This window comes from Neoarius graeffei, chromosome 11 (genome assembly GCF_027579695.1).
Source record: "Neoarius graeffei isolate fNeoGra1 chromosome 11, fNeoGra1.pri, whole genome shotgun sequence".
Lineage (NCBI taxonomy): Eukaryota > Metazoa > Chordata > Actinopteri > Siluriformes > Ariidae > Neoarius > Neoarius graeffei.
The window spans coordinates 67527972-67546539 of NC_083579.1; the positions used below are offsets into that span (position 1 = coordinate 67527972).

Here is an 18568-nt window from a genome sequence, read left to right on the forward strand (position 1 = left end):
AAACAGTTGAGCTCTTTAGAGAAGCTATAAAACTGACCTTCCTTTGAGCAGATTGAGTTTCTGGAGCATCACATTTGTGGGCTCGATTAAATGCTCAAAATGGCCAGAAAAATGCCTTGACTATATTTTCTATTCATTTTACAACTTATGGTGGTAAATAAAAGTGTGACTTTTCATGGAAAACACAAAATTGTCTGGGTGACCCCAAACTTTTGAACGGTAGTGTATTACAGTACTTATTTGTGGAATTTATAAGAAGTTATTCAGGGAATGTATCACGTGCTGTGCTTTAAAGCCTGGGGAGGAGGAGGCAGGATATAAATCCGCATGGATTGACCCACTGATATGAGAATGTCAGAGTTCTGGGCACGCTTTATTCCCAGGTTCGTTTGTTACTGACATTTTGCTGAGGTGGAAACTTGAACAGAAGTCAGATCTACCAGGCGGAACATGTACAATCGCATTAACTTTCAAGATGCCACAGGAAGAAACTAGTGTCTCCAAAAGGGAGCGCGCAGAAGACCAAGGCGAAGGCACGGACGCGCGTACTGAGTGCGCTCAGGAGTCTCCAACCCGCCTGTACAGGAGAAGATGGCTGATCGTTTTGCTCTTCAGCTCATATTCTCTGTGCAATTCGTATCAGTGGATCCAGTATGGAATCATCAGCAACATCTTCATGGATTTTTACAGCGTGAGCGCGTTCGCTGTAGACTGGATGTCCATGGTTTACATGCTCACTTACATACCACTGGTCTTCCCAGTAACGTGGCTTTTGGACAGGAAAGGGCTGCGAGTCGTTGCGCTCGTAGCCACCGCTGTGAACTGCGCGGGCGCATGGGTTAAAGTCGTGAGCGTCAAGCCGCACCTGTTCTGGGTGAGTGTGTTCGGGCAGGTCGTGTGCTCCATCGCGCAGGTGTTCATCCTCGGCATGCCGTCTCACATCGCCGCCGTGTGGTTCGGCCCGGAAGAAGTGTCCACCGCCTGCTCCATCGGCGTCTTCGGCAACCAGGTGAGTCCATTGCACCTGGTGCGCAATCAAGAGCGCCGTGAAGTTGGACCTTTGGAAAATAAGGTCCATTATTGGACCTTTAGAGGCACGGCAGCTTCTCACTGGGGCAGTTCCCTCTAAGCCACTTATTTGTACCCATCCATGCATCCATCCATCCATTATCTGTCACCGCTTATCCTGTTCTACAGGGTCGCAGGCAAGCTGGACCCTATCCCAGCTGACTATGGGCGAGAAGCGGGGTACACCCTGGACAAGTCGCCAGGTCATCGCAGGCCTGACACATAGAGACAAACAACCATTCTCACTTACAGTCAATTTAGAGCCCCCAATTAGCCTAACCTGCACTGTGGGGAAACCCACACAGACACGTGGAGGACATGCAAACTCCAAACAGAAAGGCCCTCACCGGCCGCGTACCCAGAACCTTCTTGCTGTGAGTCGACAGTGCTAACCACTACACCACCGTGCCGCCCAAGTAGGTATTTTTTTTTTATTGGGTGCCATATCAAAAGACATCGGCGACCAATTGCCTAGTGTAGAACAAGTGGAACAGTTTTTGGGTCGATTTTTGGGACCACTGCTTGATTTGGTCCATCAACGTCAGCCGTTGTTTTCCTGGTGATCTTTTTCCAGGGACTTTTCCAGAGAGTGCCAGGTGTTCTAGTTTTCCTTTTCGGATGATATGCCCAAGGAATTTTATTTGTCTGCCCCGAATTATTGCAAGCAGTTTTCGTTGGTATTCTGCTTCTTGAAGAACTTCGACATTGGATTTCCTCGCAGTCCAAGGAATTTTGAGCATTCTACGCAGGAACCACATCTCAACTGCTTCTATTCGACTCAGGTCTGCCTTGCGCAACGTCCAAGACTCGGCACCATACAACAGAATGTGCCAGATGTAGCACTGAAGAACTCGTAGACAGGTGTTAATCGAGATTTTCATGTTGCAAAGAACACTCTTCATTGAAGAAAAGGCCTGTTTTGCCTGTGCTATCCTGGACTTGATTTCCTTTGTAGGTTTCGCGTCGTCTGTAATGATTGAGCCGAGGTATTTAAACTGCTGTACTTGTTTGAGTTGTACTCCATTCAGAGTGATTTTACAATTCTTGGGTTGTTGTCTGGAAAGGACCATGCATTCGGTTTTATCTGTATTTATAGCCAAGCCATATTCTGTACTTTCTTTTACTAGACAATCCACTAGCCTCTGTAGCTTTTCTTCTGATGTCGCAATTAAAACCGTGTCATCAGCATACCTAATGTTTGTGATGTTTACACCTCCGATTATCAAGCCTTCTAGGTCGTCAAGAGGGCGGAGGGTCTGCTCGCTGTAGAGGTTGTAAAAGTCTGGTGACTGTACACATCCCTGTCGCACTCCTCATTCGATTTTCACCCATTCACTGAGAGAGTTGTTCTGACGGATCGCAGCTGTTTGATGGAAGTATAAGGATTGAATTATTCTTAAATCTTTGTCAAAAATGTCCTACTTGCTTTTGACAAGTAGGTATACAGTCATGAAAAACAAAACATTTGCACAAAACGTCATTTTATTGATTAGACAAACATATCAATCTCTCAAGTGTTCAAACTGTTTGCCCCCGGCATTCACACACTCCACTAGTCGAGTGGGGACACCCATGCACACTCTGGCACAAAGGTCTTTATCAGCATCAATTTCCTGGCAAGCCTTCCGTATGAACTCAATCATGGCATCAACAGAACATGGCTTGCGTGTGAAAACCCTATCTTTTATACATCCCCAGAAAAAGAAGTCCATAGGGGTGAGATCCGGTGAATGTGGTGGCCAGTCAACGCCTCCCCGACATCCAATCCACCTGTTGGGAAATTCTTTGTCAAGTAACGCACACACATTGAGTGCGAAGTATGGTGGCGTCCCATCCTGCTGAAAGTAGAAGTCGTCCTGCTGCTGTTGTTCACGTATAATCCTTACTGTATACCTACTTTTGCAGCCCCCTGTATATGTACCTTTTTGGCCCAAAGGTACACGTAATTACCTTGAGGTCCAGAGCCCTAGAGGGTATCGTGTAGATTGTACCTTGAAGGACAGAAATGGACTCCTACTGTACCCTTATTTCTCACAGTGTAAACAAGGGCCTGTAATAATTATAATTTAATACTTATTTTGCAGAAATTAACATTTAAATATAATCAAATGCGCGATACACGCATTAATAAATAGCTAAATGACAAAACATTGTCTGTTGTACAAAAAATATCAAAATTTCTACAGTATATAAAACATAAAACATCTAAAGCAAAACAAATTTATAACGCTTATTGTCTAAAATTGATTTATCTTTATCTTCGTATAAATATATAAAGGGCAGCAGAGTGGTGTAGTGGTTAGCGCTGTTGCCTCACAACAAGAAGGTTCTGGGTTTGAGCCCAGTGGCCGACGAGGGCCTTTCTGTGTGGAGTTTGGATGTTCTCCCTGTGTGGGTTTCCTCCAGGTGCTCCAGTTTCCCCCAAAGACATGCAGTTAGGTTAGCATGGGATGGCCTTGGGCTGAAGTGCCCAAGGGTGGTGGTGCGCATGTACACAGTGGCTTTGCTCTCCTATGATGAACTAAATTTTGTTGTGCAGTGACAATAAAGGCATTCTATTCTATTCTATATTGCAGTTGCAAAGAAAAACAGAATACGATAGAAATATCTCTTAATAAAATATAATATAATGTTCTCTGAGCGGTTAAGGATCCTCCCCCATCCCCTTCCTCTGGGTGCTGGCTTGTCTAGGTGTAGGCTGTGGAAGTCTTATGTGAGTAGTGGGTCTAGTATCTCCTTGTGGTTTACCCAACTACGTTCTTCTGGGCCGTAGCCCTCCCAATCCACCAAGTATTTCAGCTGATCTTGCCTGCGGCGAGAGTTTAGAATCTTCTTTACCTAGTATATGGGTTCTTCCTCAGAGTCCGTGTGTGTGTGTGTGTTCTGTAGCTAGGGGACCCTGTATGGCAGGCTTCAGGTAGGATACATGAAATGTTGGTGCCATTCTGCTGTGTGGTGGGCGTTCTAGTTTATATGAAACTACATTGATTTTGCGTATCACCTTGTAAGGGCCGATGTATCGTATTTGTAATTTCTTACAAGTGCTTGGTTCTCTGAGATCCTTTGTCGAGACCCATACCCAATCTTCCGGGGAGTATTCTCTGTTCTTGCCTCTATGTTTGTCCATGTAGTGTTTGTAGTTGGTATTTACTTGCTCAAGTTTCTGATGTACTTCCTCCCACACTTGCTGACTTTTCTCAAACCACGTGTCTACTGCTGATAGTTGAGAAGGTGTGTCGTTCCATGGAAACAGGGGGTGTTGGTAGCCAAGCATCCACTGGAACGGTGTTAATAGTGTGGCAGAGTGCTTGAGAGAATTCTGTGCGTACTCGGCCCATGGGAGAAATTGTGCCCAGTCCCTTTGATTTCTCATGCAGAAGATACGTAGAAAACATTGGATTGCGGGTGATATCCGGACGTAAGACTTGCGGGATACGCCGAATCTGTCCATAAAATTGGTCTATAGTCGGGAGATGAATTGGGGACCCCGGTCAGTTACAGTATCTTCAGGAATACCAAAATAGCGGAAAATCAGAATACGATAGAAATATCTTATAATAAAATCTAATATAATGATGATACATTAATACGTATGATCAGTTGTACTATATAAAATGTATCCATAAACAGCCTGAAACAAAAATGTTTTAGACAAAGACTTAATTATCAAAATTCTTCTCGTGTCTGATTTCACGAGGAAGAACATTAAAAAGTTTCGGCGCTGCAACAGCAAAGGCCCTATCGCCAAGAGTCTTCTTGGTTCTTGCATGAAAAGATTTAAGAACAATATCGCTATTTGTAGAAGAAGCCAAGCCAAGAAGCCTTTATTTGTCACACATACTGTACGCTCAAGCACAGACTGAAGCACACAGTAAAATTTAACCTCTGCATTTAAGCCATCTGAAGCCGTGAACACACACATGCACACACAAGTGAGCAATGAGCACACACACATATACATTTCTATGTAAAGAATATGCACAAGGGTGCATTACCTCAACTAGGCTACATATGTAAGTTGGTGCAAGACCATTCATAGCTTTAAAAGTTAGAATTAATAGCTTAAATTTACTCTCTCTTTAACTGGCAGCCAATGGAAAGAGCACAACACAGGAGTAATCAGGGTTTTTAGTGAGCAAAAGTTCTAGAGCCAATTGTTTAGGGTCAAGGGCCCCCCAAAGTCTTTGAATAGGCAGCAATAACATGCAGGTGCAGCATCTCAGTGATTAGTTCCACTCATCTAAGTTATATTCTGTGAAGTATTCTTCTAAACATGACTTTTTAAGATGTTATATACCAAGAAAACACTGAAACAGTAAATGAATTAATGTGGCACACAATAATACAAATACTGCAGTATCTACACTAATCGAGAGCTTAATTCAGAACACTACATTAATACTGGGTATGGTCTCCCTTTGCTCTCAAAACAGCCTCAATTCTTTGTGGCATGGATTCCACAAGAGTTTGGAAATGTTCCTCTGAAATTCTAGTCCATGCTGACATGATTGCATCACACAATTTGTGCAAAATTTTCAGGTGTACTGCGAATTCATGCTGCGAATCTCCCATTCTACCACATCCCAAAGGTGTTCTATTGGATAAAGTGACTGAGTGGATTTATGTAGTGCCTGGGAAGGTCACTGAAGAACACTGAGCTTATAGAAAATGGTAAACTGTAGCCATGAAGGGACGCGCATGGTCAGCAACAATACGAGGCCCAAAGTGTGCCAAGAAAGCATTCCCCACACCATTACACGTCCTCCACCAGCCTGGACTGTTGACACAAGGCAGGTTGGGAACCTGGATTCATGCTGTTAATGCCAAATCCTGACCCTACCATCTGTGTGCTTTAGCAGAAATCGAGATTCATCAGACCAGGCTACATTTTTCTGGTCTTCAAATGTCCAATTGTGGTGATCCTGTGTCCACTGCAGCCTCAGCTTTCTGTTCTTGGCTGACAGATGTGGAACCCAATGTGGTCTTCTGCTGTTGTAGCCCATCCACCTCAAGGTTCGACGTGTTGTGCATTCTGAGATGCTTTTCTGCTCACTATGTACAGTTGTACAGAGTGGTTATCCAAGATACTGTAGCCTTCCTCTCAGCTTGAACCAGTCTGGCTATTCTCCGTTGACTTCTTTCATCAACAAGGTGTTTCCATCTGCAGAACTGCAGCTCACTGAATTTTTAAATTTTTCATTGTACCATTCTGAGTAAACTCTGTAGATTGTTGTGTATAAAAATCCCAGGAGATCAGCAGTTAGAGAAATTTATAGAAATACTTAAACCAGCCCGTCTGGCACCAACAATCATGCCACCGTGAAAATCACTGAGATCACATTTTTTTTTCTCCACACTCTGATGGTCGATGTGAACGTTACCTAAAGATGCTGCCCATATTTGTATGATTTTATGCATTGCACTGACTCCTGCCACACGATTAGCAGATTAGATGAATGAGTAGGTGTACAGGTGTTCCTAATAAAGTAACTGGTGAGTGTATGTCAAGCCAGCTAATGCAGACTGTGAATTGAAATGCCATATCAAGCTGATCTAAAGGGAAAAAACCTGCATGCTGCTCTATAGGCATAGTATACATTCTGGGTTTAGTCTCATGATTTGAGAAGGAAGATGAGTCTAGAGACAAATTTTTGAAGTCCTTCCAACCAGATGTGTCCATGCTTGTTTGGTTTTTTTTTGTGCTTATTTGTCCAGTACTGTTGTTTCTTTTCATTTGGGACTTCTTGGGGATACAGGAGTGTGAACAGAATGCACTTTGAACTATTGTTGCTTTCTCAAGGATTGTTGTTTTTGTCAACTTCAGCCCTTGGTATTGCAATCTGTTTTAAAGATTTATTGGGAATGTCCTTAGGAGACCAGAATCCATACAAAAAAAAAAATAATAATAATTAAAGATCGTTACAAGATTTGTCAGGTCCTCGTATTAGTTTCCTCTCTGGGTCCTATAAGTTTGGCTTGTTTATTTGACAAGTCATATGTCATGCATATTCAATGTCTGTGATGGGTGAATTATTGTTATATTAACTGCCTAAAAGTCACCGTCGGCAGTTAAAAACATCTGAGGAATAAAAACTTCTGGTAGTGTGGAGAACATCCATCCATCCATTATCTAGACCACTTATCCATCAGGGTCATGAGGGAAGCTGTAGCCAATCCCAGTTGACTTCAGGCAAGAGGCAGGGTATGCTTCGGGCAGGTTGCCAATCTATTACAGGCATAACATAGAGAGAAACAACCATTCACACTCACACCTATAGACAATTTAGAGTAGCCAGTTGGTCTTTGGACTACAGGAGGAAACCCACACTAGCACAGGGAGAACATGCAAATTCCACACAGAAAGGCCCCAGTTGGCTGCAAGGTTCAAACCCAGAGCTTTCTTGCTGCAAACTGACAATACTAACCACTGCACCACTGTGCCACCCAAATTGGAGATAATCCATCCATCCATTATCCACAACCGCTTATCCTGTGCAGGGTCATGGGCAAGCTGGAGCCCATCCCAGTTGACTATGGGCGAGAGGTGGGGTACATCCTGGACAAGACACCAAATCATCGCAGGGCTGACACATAGAAACAAATAACCATTCACACTCACATTCACACCTACGGTCAATTTAGAGCCACCAGTTAACCTAACCTGCATGTCTTTGGACTGTGGGGGAAACCGGAGCACCCAGAGGAAACCCACACGGACACGGGGAGAATGTACAAACACAGAAAGGCCCCTGTCAGCCACTGGGCTAAAACCCAGAACCTTCTTGCTGTGAGGGAGCAGTGCTAACCACTACATCACCGTGCTGCCCTTGGAGATAATTATTTTGCTATTTCACACAGTAATTATTTTTGTTGGAGTAAGAATTTGGGTAGCACTCACATAGTTCACTTGTAATGTACTTTTATTGAACTTATACTGAAGCTTTTTACTTTTATTGAACATTTATTGAGGTCTTGTGTAAAGTACATGGAATATTGTTCCCTTGTTCAGTCATTAACAGTGTCATTTTCTTACGATTTTCTTCCAGCTTGGCATTGCCATTGGCTTCCTGGTGCCACCTGTTCTTGTGCCCAATGTAGATGACCTGGATAAACTGGCTTATCATATCAGCATTATGTTTTATATCACAGCAGGAGTGGCCACCCTCCTATTCATTCTAGTTGTTATTGGTAAGTCATCAGTTATCATGTAGTTTGGTTTTCCATGAATGTCCATGATAAATCATTCTGAGTGCAGACAGTGTTTTATACAATGACATTAACTTTTCAACCTGAGAAAATAAAAAAATAAAAAACAAAGCATAAAAACATAAAACAGCCTTAATATAGGCACATAAACCATGTTCTTAATCCTTAAAAAGCTCTATATTCTACATTGAATTAAAAGTCTGATTCAGTTATTTACTCAAATACCATAGTGTTTATTTGAGGCTATGCATCTGGAAAGATTTAGTTTAAAAATCTATGAATTAAACAGAAGCTTTAAAGTTTCCAAGAACACGTTTTTACAAAGATTTTTAAAAATCAACTTGTTATCCCTTTGAGTTGTGGAGCATTTAATACACTGAGAGTAAAAGGTGTGGAATTTTAAATTGTACAAGTTGTTATTAGTCAGAACATGGACTGTTGGTTAGTAAATTATTCTTAATCCAGTTTGGTAAATATAAAAAAAATAGTTATTCTACAAAATGTTGTTTGCAGTTTTGAGCCTCTGAAAATTGACCTATAGTCTCAAAGCTCATCATAATGAAGACCGTAACAGAGCAAACTTCATTCATCCATCCATCCATCCATCCATGACTGCTTATCCTGTGCAGGGTCGTGGGCAAGCTGGAACCTATCCCAGCTGACTATGGGTGAGAGGTGGGGTACACCCTGGACAAGTCTCCAAATCATTGCAGGACTGACACATAGAAACAAACAACCATTCACACTCACACCTACGGTCAATTTAGAGGCACCAGTTAACCTAACCTGCACGTCTTTGGACTGTGGGGGAAACCGGAGCACCCGGAGGAAACTCACACAGGCATGGGAAGAACATGCAAACTCCACACAGAAAGGCCTGCGTCAGCCACTGGGCTCGAACCCAGAACCTTCTTGCTGTGAGGCAGCAGTGCTAACCACTACACCACCGTGCCGCCCCAGAGCCAGCTCAAGTATTTCTAATGGTCTCCATAGTCAATAGATGTTATTCTTGTATATTATATACACAGGTGGGACACAAATTCTACACATATATGGAAAACTGCAAATATTGAACTATAAAAAGTAATTTACTCAAGTTCAAGTACAAAAATACAAACTCTTGAAGTTTGAAATGAGAAGTACTAGAAACATTGATGATGATAAATCTCTGCTTCAGAATATCCAAAAAATGTTCGGTTACGGGCGGCACAGTGGTGTAGTGGTTAGCGCTGTCGCCTCACAGCAAGAAGGTTCGGGTTCGAGCCCCGTGGCCGGCGAGGGCCTTTCTGTGCGGAGTTTGCATGTTCTCCCCGTGTCCGCGTGGGTTTCCTCCGGGTGCTCCGGTTTCCCCCACAGTCCAAAGACATGCAGGTTAGGTTAACTGGTGACTCTAAATTGACCGTAGGTGTGAATGTGAGTGTGAATGGTTGTTTGTGTCTATGTGTCAGCCCTGTGATGACCTGGCGACTTGTCCAGGGTGTACCCCGCCTTTCGTCCTTAGTCAGCTGGGATAGGCTCCAGCTTGCCTGCAACCCTGTAGAAGGATAAAGCGGCTAGAGATAATGAGATGAGATTTACTTTTTCAAGTCTCTCATGTACTTCCTCCCACACTTGTTGACTTTTCTTAAACCATGTATCTACTGCTGATAGTTGAGAAGGTGTGTTGTTCCATGGAAACAGGGGGTGTTGGTAGCCGAGCATCCACTGGAACGGTGTTAATAGTGTGGCAGAGTGCTTGAGAGAATTCTGTGCATACTCGGCCCATGGGAGAAACTGTGCCCAGTCCCTTTCATTTCTCATGCAGAAGATACGTAGAAAACATCCTATTTCTTGATTTGCGCACTCCACCTGCCCATTGGATTGCGGGTGATATCCAGACATAAGACTTACGGATACGCCGAGTCTGTCCATAAAATTGGGTGTCCTCAGAGTCTGCAGAGGGGGGTTCTGGGGGGGGGGGGGGGGGGGGGGGTGTCTGTGGCTAGGGGACCCTGTATGGCAGGCTTCAGGCAAGATACATGAAATTTTGGTGCCATTCTGCTGTGTGGTGGGCGTTCTAGTTTATATGAAACTTAGCTGATTTTGCGTATCACCTTGTAAGGGCCTTGCCTTTACATACTTGTAAAGTATGCCCATTTACCTGCCCATTGGATTGCGAGTGATATCCGGACATAAGACTTACGAATACGCTGAATCTATCCATAAAATTGGGTGTTGTAGTTCAGAGCGGCTATGTTTGAATGCCACGCTAACCTTGTATTTTCTAAGCCGTTACTCACAGTAATATTTACAAATAAGTAATATTAGTTACTAATGCTTCCTTAATGATGAATTAATCCGTGCACTAATCTTTGCACATCAGGAAATAATGAAGCATCCAATCACCATCCACTTCAATAGGAACATCTGTACATTTATGCAGTTATCCAATCAGCCAATCATGTGGCAGCATCCATCCATCCATCCATCCATCCATCCATCCATCCATCCATCGATTATCCATAACCGCTTATCCTGTGCAGGATTGCGGGCAAGCTGGAGCCTATCCCAGCTGACTATGGGCAAGAGGTGAGGTTGCAACGTTATTGCTAGCTCTAAAAGCACAGACAACTTCATTGCAAGCTTTCTCTTGGAATAAAACGTTTACATGCCTCAATATGCTTCCGCAGGTTGGACGGCGAGTTTTTGTAGGCCGTGATGTGATTTGTTTTAGGCAAACATCTCATCTTATCTCATCTCATGAGATGAGATGTTTGCCTAAAGGTTGGACGGCGAGTTTTTGTAGGCCGTGATGTGGTTTGTTTTAGGCAAACATTTCAAACGAAATTAATCTTTAATCCTTTCAGAAAACTGAAACATGGGTTCTAGGTAAAGCCATGGGTGTGTGTGCATTCCCCAGAAGAACCGCCTCCTTCCATTCTGCCATCAACTGATCGTGTTAAATAATGCTGCGGAGAAATCATTGATCTTGATTTTAAACAGTCTATGGATGTTCTGTGACCCTAGTGATTACTGATTGGCTGTCTCAGTGTCTCATCTCATCTCATTATCTCTAGCCGCTTTATCCTGTTCTACAGGGTCACAGGCAAGCTGGAGCCTATCCCAGCTGACTACGGGCGAAAGGCGGGGTACACCCTGGACAAGTCACCAGGTCATCACAGGGCTGACACATAGACACAGACAACCATTCACACTCACATTCACACCTACGGTCAATTTAGAGTCACCAGTTAGCCTAACTTGCATGTCTTTGGACTGTGGGGGAAAACGGAGCACCCGGAGGAAACCCACGCGAACACGGGGAGAACATGCAAACTCCACACAGAAAGGCCCTCGCCAGCCACGGGGCTCGAACCCGGACCTTCTTGCTGTGAGGCGACAGCGCTAACCACTACACCACCATGCCGCCCCTGTCTCAGTGTCACCTGCAAAAAAAAAAATCACGTTTTAGAAAAGAAAAGGAAAAAAACCATCCACTTTCAAAGCTGCTTCATAGTAACGAGTAACGAGGACCTTGATAGAAATGTAGTGGAGTAAAAAGTACGATACTTGTCTTTCAAATGTAGTGAAGTTAAAGTCACAAGTTTCCAAAAAAATAATACTCAAGTAAAGTACAGATACTTAAAAAGTGTACTTAAGTACAGTACTCAAGTAAATGTACTTCGTTACTGTCCACCACCTCTGCCTAGCATAACAAAAACATTTTGCTTTCAGCTAGCAATCCTGATACTAATCCTCTTCCTGTCCTTGAACTGACTAGAGAGATGTAAACCATACCTAACAGCAGATATTTTTAATGATAGATATCAAGTAAAAAAAAAAAGTTTGAAAAAAGTCAGAAGATTTATGTGAAGGAACCTAAGAACAGATACTTGAAAAATGTAAATAAAAACTGTACAGGCATGGTATAAATATACCTTGTGTATAAATACACTCTGGATATAGTAGTCAGTTATTAGCCCATTCAGCTGACAGGCAACGAGCTTATGCCATCATGTGTTGTCCGGCGTCCATCCGGCATCATCCACATTTCACGAAAATCGCTTCTTCTTTCTCAATTCTTCACTGATTTTTATTCTTTTCGGCAGGAAGGTAGGTCTGCCTGGGATGCATATAGCTTCTACCCAAATTTGCATAATTGCAATTAATAATGAAGGTATGGAGTAATTAAACCCTAATGAGCAGTTTCCACACAAATCGCTTCTTCTCCCTCAATTCTTCACCAATTTTTATTATTTCTGGCATGAAGGTAGGGGTACCTAGGGTGCATATAACTAGAGCCCTGCACTCCCGCGGGACTCCCGCGGGACCCGACGCAAAGCAGTGCAGCGCGGGACAAATTTTGAAAGCTCATTGCGGGCGCGGGCGGGAGGGGGAGTGTACAATGCGGGAGCGGGCGGGAGAGGTGATAAGCTGCAGTCCCGCTAACTAAAAACATGTTTAAAATAAAATTTATAAATTATTAATTTATGTCTATCATATATAATTTGTGCTGGATATTTTATTTGGCATTAATAAAAACATTTTAAGATGCCTAAATTTGCGGATGTGGTCTAATCTCGAGTATGTTTCCCATTCCTTTCCGCTCTTCCGTGTTTGAGATCTCCTATCATGGCAGAATAGCAGAACTCCTCTAGTGAAGCTCACAGTGCTTCAGAAGTAAGTGCTGCTTTAAAAAGAGGTACATTTACCGTTAAAAAGTCAAGAGTCCTGAAATCAGACATTTGGAAGTCGTTTTCACTCGTGTACGATGCAGAGGGAAATCAGCTGCCCTTTGCTTGTTGTGATAAGTGCCAAAAGGTTCTGACATACAACGGCCATAAATCAGGTACATCAGGCCTGAATCGCCATGTATGTACTGTCTTAAAAGGACAACAATTCCCCAAGCCAATGACAAGAACTTTTGTGAGAAATAATGCGAACGTCTGCATCATGCGGGATTTGCGGGCGGGAGCGGGACAAAATATGGCAGGCGTGGGCAGGAGCGGGACTGAAAATCATAATTCTTTGCGGGAGCGGGACTGCACAATGTGGGAGCGGGCGGGAGTGGGACTGCACAATGCGGGAGCGGGACTGAAAATTTTGTCCCGCGCAGACCTCTACATATAACTTCTACCCAGATTTGCTTAATTACAATTATTAATGAAGTTATGGACTAATTAAGCCTTAATAAGCAGTTCAACAAAAATTGCTTCTTCTTGGTCAATTCCTCACCGTTTTGGATTCATTCTGGCAAATAGGTCGGTATTCCTAGGGTGTATATAGCTTCTATATATAGCTTGTATATAGTCTATATAGCTTGCAACATTTATTGTGCAAGGTGGCCCACTTTAGATCGTTCCTTCTGGACTAGACGGGGCCGGTGTGAGCTTCGCCATCATTGACGGTCTTGTTTATGTAGTTATAAATAAATGCAGTAGATCAGATACATATATACAACAAAATTGTATGTACATACAACACCAGTCATAGTAATGAGTAAGTGTGTCCTAATTTTTGACTGGTACTACTGTATATGGGTCCATCTCAGAAACTGGTCTCTCATTTGGGACATTATGGTCAAAAAATACATTTTCTAATTTTACTATTTTTTTTGCATTTACCTAACACTCAATGTTTCTTTTGTCATGTTTAATAAGAATAAAGATAGTATCTTGCTTTATCTGGCCTCCACTGTGGAATTTTTTTTTAATTACAATTCAAATGCTTTTGTAAAATTGATTTCCATATAAAATAACTACATCATGAAGAATTAAAGCCCCTCCTTCACAGATGAGTGAAAATATTGAATACATTTCCTCTTTTTGATTGCTTGGGTTAAAAATGCCAAGTTATGATGACTGAATTGATTATTCACTTAAATATGAATATTATGATACATTTTGGGGATTTGATATGGCGAAATAGGACACAATGGAAAAATCAAGAACACACCGGAAAGATGAGAATAACGGCGGTGGTAAAAGAACAGCGACTGTACCGGCTGAAGGTCGCACGGGTCTCTGCTGCGGCGCGCGAGCAACGGGACATCACTACCACACCGGATGGAGCGCGGGGCGGGGGCGGGGCAAAATGACTGGCCGTAGATTCTATCAAAAGTTCGATCTAAATTGACCATGGTTGCAAAATATTGGCCAAAAATACGCAAACACTATGAAATATGAAAGTAAGATGAAAAAGAAACATTCTATTGCCTTATACTGCAAGACTAAAACAAAATAAAACTCTCAAAACTCACCTTTTCAGTGATAACGTCCAAACAGATCACCCACGTAACAGAAAGACCGCAAATGGAAGCACGATCAACTTCTAACTGTTGGAGTGGAAAATTCCATTCTACACATGCAAATTGTTAATGTGTGTCCTTCCCCGCACACAAATAACACGCTACGGTAAAAAATAGACCACGACTCATTTTATAGCTCAGAAATTCATACAAGACCAGCTACCATCGTAACACATTCTGTAAGAAACATATTCTATACCTAACTTTCAGCTTTCGTTTTAAAAAACAAAATCGCAGATTTATAACTAAATTTTTATATGACGTAGTGATTTTAAGTTACTACTTTTGGTGAGGTAGTGACCTTGACCCTGAGGCTTTCCGTTTAGATCAAAACACACGATCGTATTGGATTTTGGGTTTGCGGTAAATGGAGTTACAACGGTGATCAAATATTTTGCATGATGTTTTATTACGGTTATGATTATTCTGTGAGCGCACCAACCCTTAGGTGTATAAAGTTACAACTTAAAATACAATTAGTGATAACTGTAGACTTTTCAGTGGACTAGAACCTTTTTAAGGGAATGCGATGTAGTCAACCATTTATCATGTCCCAGATCAAGCTGCCATTTTTCCACAAATTTGCAGAATTTTTGCCAAATTCTGAATAGAGTATTCACATCAAAGATTTAGTTTTATCTGTATTATTTCTTTCATCATTTTATTTCAAATTAAAATCAACATCACCATTCAAAATCATATAGTTTATTGACTGAGTATATTTAGTGGGGTACCCCCACAGCACCCAGTTTCTGAGACAGACCCATATATGTATACTGTAAATGTACAAGTATCATTACCAGCTACTACTAGGATATGTATTCTGTGGTTACATTATGGGCCTACTCTACCGCTTTTTTCTCCTGATGTGCAGTCATGAAGTCAGGGTTCAAAGTCTTTGTGTCATTTCCTCCTGTCCTGCTGCATAGTAAAGATAGTGGTTCAGAAAAAAAACAAAAACAATGTCTTAGCAGAAATGTATTTATTGTTGTATACTGAGTAGAAATGGTCTACCATTATGACATCTTAACTTTACAGTGATGGCATGTAGGATGGGTTTATAAATGAATCTTATAGTCAAATGGCTCAAAAATCAGTGCATTTTCATGACAGTGGCGTCATAATTAATATGACACGGTGTTATAGGCCTAGAAAATGTGGCCTGGCTGGGTTACAGGAGTTTTTGCAAAAGGTTGTAGTTTTCCTCATTTAGGTAAAGAATAAACATGATGGGGTGTGTTGTTATCAGACTTGTAGTACTCAAGTCCAGGACTCAGACTTGAGTCTGACTCATGCCCTAATTTTAAGGACTTGTGACTTGACTTGGACTTGAGCACTGATGACTCAGACTTGGACTTGTGCATTAACTGCATTCCGACTCGTAAATTGGAGACGAGGACTCAGATTTTTTCTTAATTTTTTGTAACATGCCATGATAATTTGGCATAAGATATTTATGTCTACATTAATTTTTGTACTAATTTCGTGCAAGAGTGTCACACCTGCGCACCTTGGCGCATGCATCAGATAGACTCTCGGGTGCGCTCCGGACAGCACGCGTGTGCCAAGCGGACTCTCGCACGCGTGCGCCGTAAACGACTCGCACCTGCACAGGATTAAGGCGCAATCAGCACGCCAATACAAAAACTGTGAAAATGCACTTACTTTGTGAAGTATTGAGTTGCGTTGCTGACACGTTACCGAGCCTTATTTCCTTGTTTGGTTTCCTGATCCCTGATTTCCTGTTTCTCATCTTTGATTCTGCCGAGTCTACGATAGCCTGTTTGTGCCTCGCTCGACCTATTGCCTGTTTCACTGTTTTATGATTTTGCCTGTCGTTCTGGATTGTTTATCTGTCTTCACTTGTATTAATAAACACACCTGCACTTACATCAGTCTCCCAACCATCTCTAACAGAATACTTCACACTCCCTGACAAAGAGAATCACATTCACCTGTTCATACATCATGTTCAGGAACAAACTGATGTTAATGGGGCTAAAACAGACACCGTCAAATGGTGCAGTTGGAGTCTTGTTCTCAGACTTGACTCTCATCAGTAGTGGACTCGACTTGGACTCGACTCGAATTTTTTTTTAATGACATGGACTTGACTCGGACTTGAACACTGGGGACTCGAGACTGGACTCGGACTCGAGGTTTAGTGACTCGATTACAACACTGATTGTTATGTATAAATAATCAACAATGGAGTGATATGATATGGCCTAACATGAAGAGGGATTATTCTTACCATCCTAAAGTTGATTATTTTCAGCAACAACAAAAAAAAGCATGTCCAGAAGTGTCTTATTCCTCATAGACTACAAAAACCTTTTATTTAATTTAATACTTATTTAACGCAAATATGGTCAAATGGCCAACTTCTACAATGTTTAAAGTATTAATGAACATTGCGCTTTTGAACTGTTTATAGTTCTCATCTCATTATCTCTAGCCGCTTTATCCTGTTCTACAGGGTCGCAGGCAAGCTGGAGCCTATCCCAGCTGACTACGGGCGAAAGGCGGGGTACACCCTGGACAAGTCACCAGGTCATCACAGGGCTGACACATAGACACAGACAACCATTCACACTCACATTCACACCTACGGTCAATTTAGAGTCACCAGTTAACCTAACCTGCATGTCTTCGGACTGTGGGGGAAACCGGAGCACCCGGAGGAAACCCACGCGGACACAGGGAGAACATGCAAACTCCGCACAGAAAGGCCCTCGCCGGCCACAGGGCTCAAACCCGGACCTTCTTGCTGTGAGGCGACAGCGCTAACCACTACACCACTGTGCCACCCCTGTTTATAGTTCTATTTAATAAAACTAGTTTCTGTTTTTAGTTCATAGCAGATATAACAAACACTTTGTGTTATGTTACCAAGAAACTGAAATGTGCAACGTTGAAAAATACTTACCATTGCAACTGTCGTTGGAGTCTCCTTCCATAAATGTTAAATAAATATCTCCCCTACAGAAGAATTCACCATGTCAGTGAATACACATATCTTCCTTTAAGTAACAACACATTTTTAAAAATGTTATTATTAGTCTTAGATTTTGGAGATCATCTGTGATACAATTCCCTGTGATTTAGCTATTGGTGTAGTCGTGATAATGTCCTAGTGCATCTCAAACAATTAGAATATTGTGAAAAAGTTCAATATTTTCCATCAGTCAATTAAGAATGTGAAAATTTAATATAGTCTCGACTCGTTACACAAATTAAAATGTTTCAAGCAAATTTCTATTTTAATTTTGATAATTATGGCCTATAGTACCAAAAAAAAAAAAAAAACCACCTCTCATAATATTCGAGCATTCCATTTTGAGTTTGAGTAAAACAGTATAAATCCCGTGTATCTTTTGGTCTAGTTCAGTACATGCAACCACAATCATGGGCAAGACTGCTGACTTGACAATTTTCCAGAAGATGATCATCGACACCCTCCACAAGGAGCGTAAGCTGCAGAAGGTCATTGCTGGAAAGGCTGGCTGGAAAAGATGCACAAATATTGGGATGACCTTGAGAGGATTGCCAAGAAAAGTCAGTTCAAGAACTTGGGAGAGCTTCACAAGGAGTGGATTGAGGCTGGTGTCAGCGCATCAAGAACCACCACACACAGACGTCTTCAGGAAAGGGGCTACAACTGTCACATTTCTAATATCAACCCACTCCTGAAGCAGAGACAACATCAGAAGCGTCTTACCTGGGCTAAGGAAAGAAAGAACTGGACTGTTACTCAGTGGTACAAAGTCTTTTTTTCAGATGAAAGTAAATTTTGCACTTCATTTAGAAATCAAGGTCCTAGAGTCTGGAGGAAGAGTGCAGAGGCACAGAATCCAAGGTGTTTGAAGTTTCCACAGTCGGTGATGATTTGGGGTGCCATGTCATCTGCTGGTATTGGTCCTCAGTATTTTATCAAGTCCAAAGTCAATGCAGGTGTCTACCAGGAGATTTTAGAGCACTTCATGCTTCCATCTGCTGACAAGCTTT

The 18568-nt window shown here is 42.1% G+C and overlaps 1 protein-coding gene across 2 annotated transcripts in view; it reads left to right on the top strand.

The window, feature by feature from the left end:
* The first annotated feature begins 361 nt into the window (after positions 1-361).
* The window catches only part of flvcr2a (FLVCR choline and putative heme transporter 2a), a 50892-nt gene continuing 32685 nt past the window's right edge, over positions 362-18568 (top strand). For both annotated transcript variants that reach the window (XM_060933154.1, XM_060933156.1), the window contains exons 1-2: positions 362-1009; positions 8115-8256. In XM_060933154.1, the coding sequence (XP_060789137.1) occupies positions 476-1009; positions 8115-8256 (676 nt within the window). In that variant the 5' untranslated portion in view covers positions 362-475. The remainder of the gene's footprint in view (positions 1010-8114; positions 8257-18568) is intronic.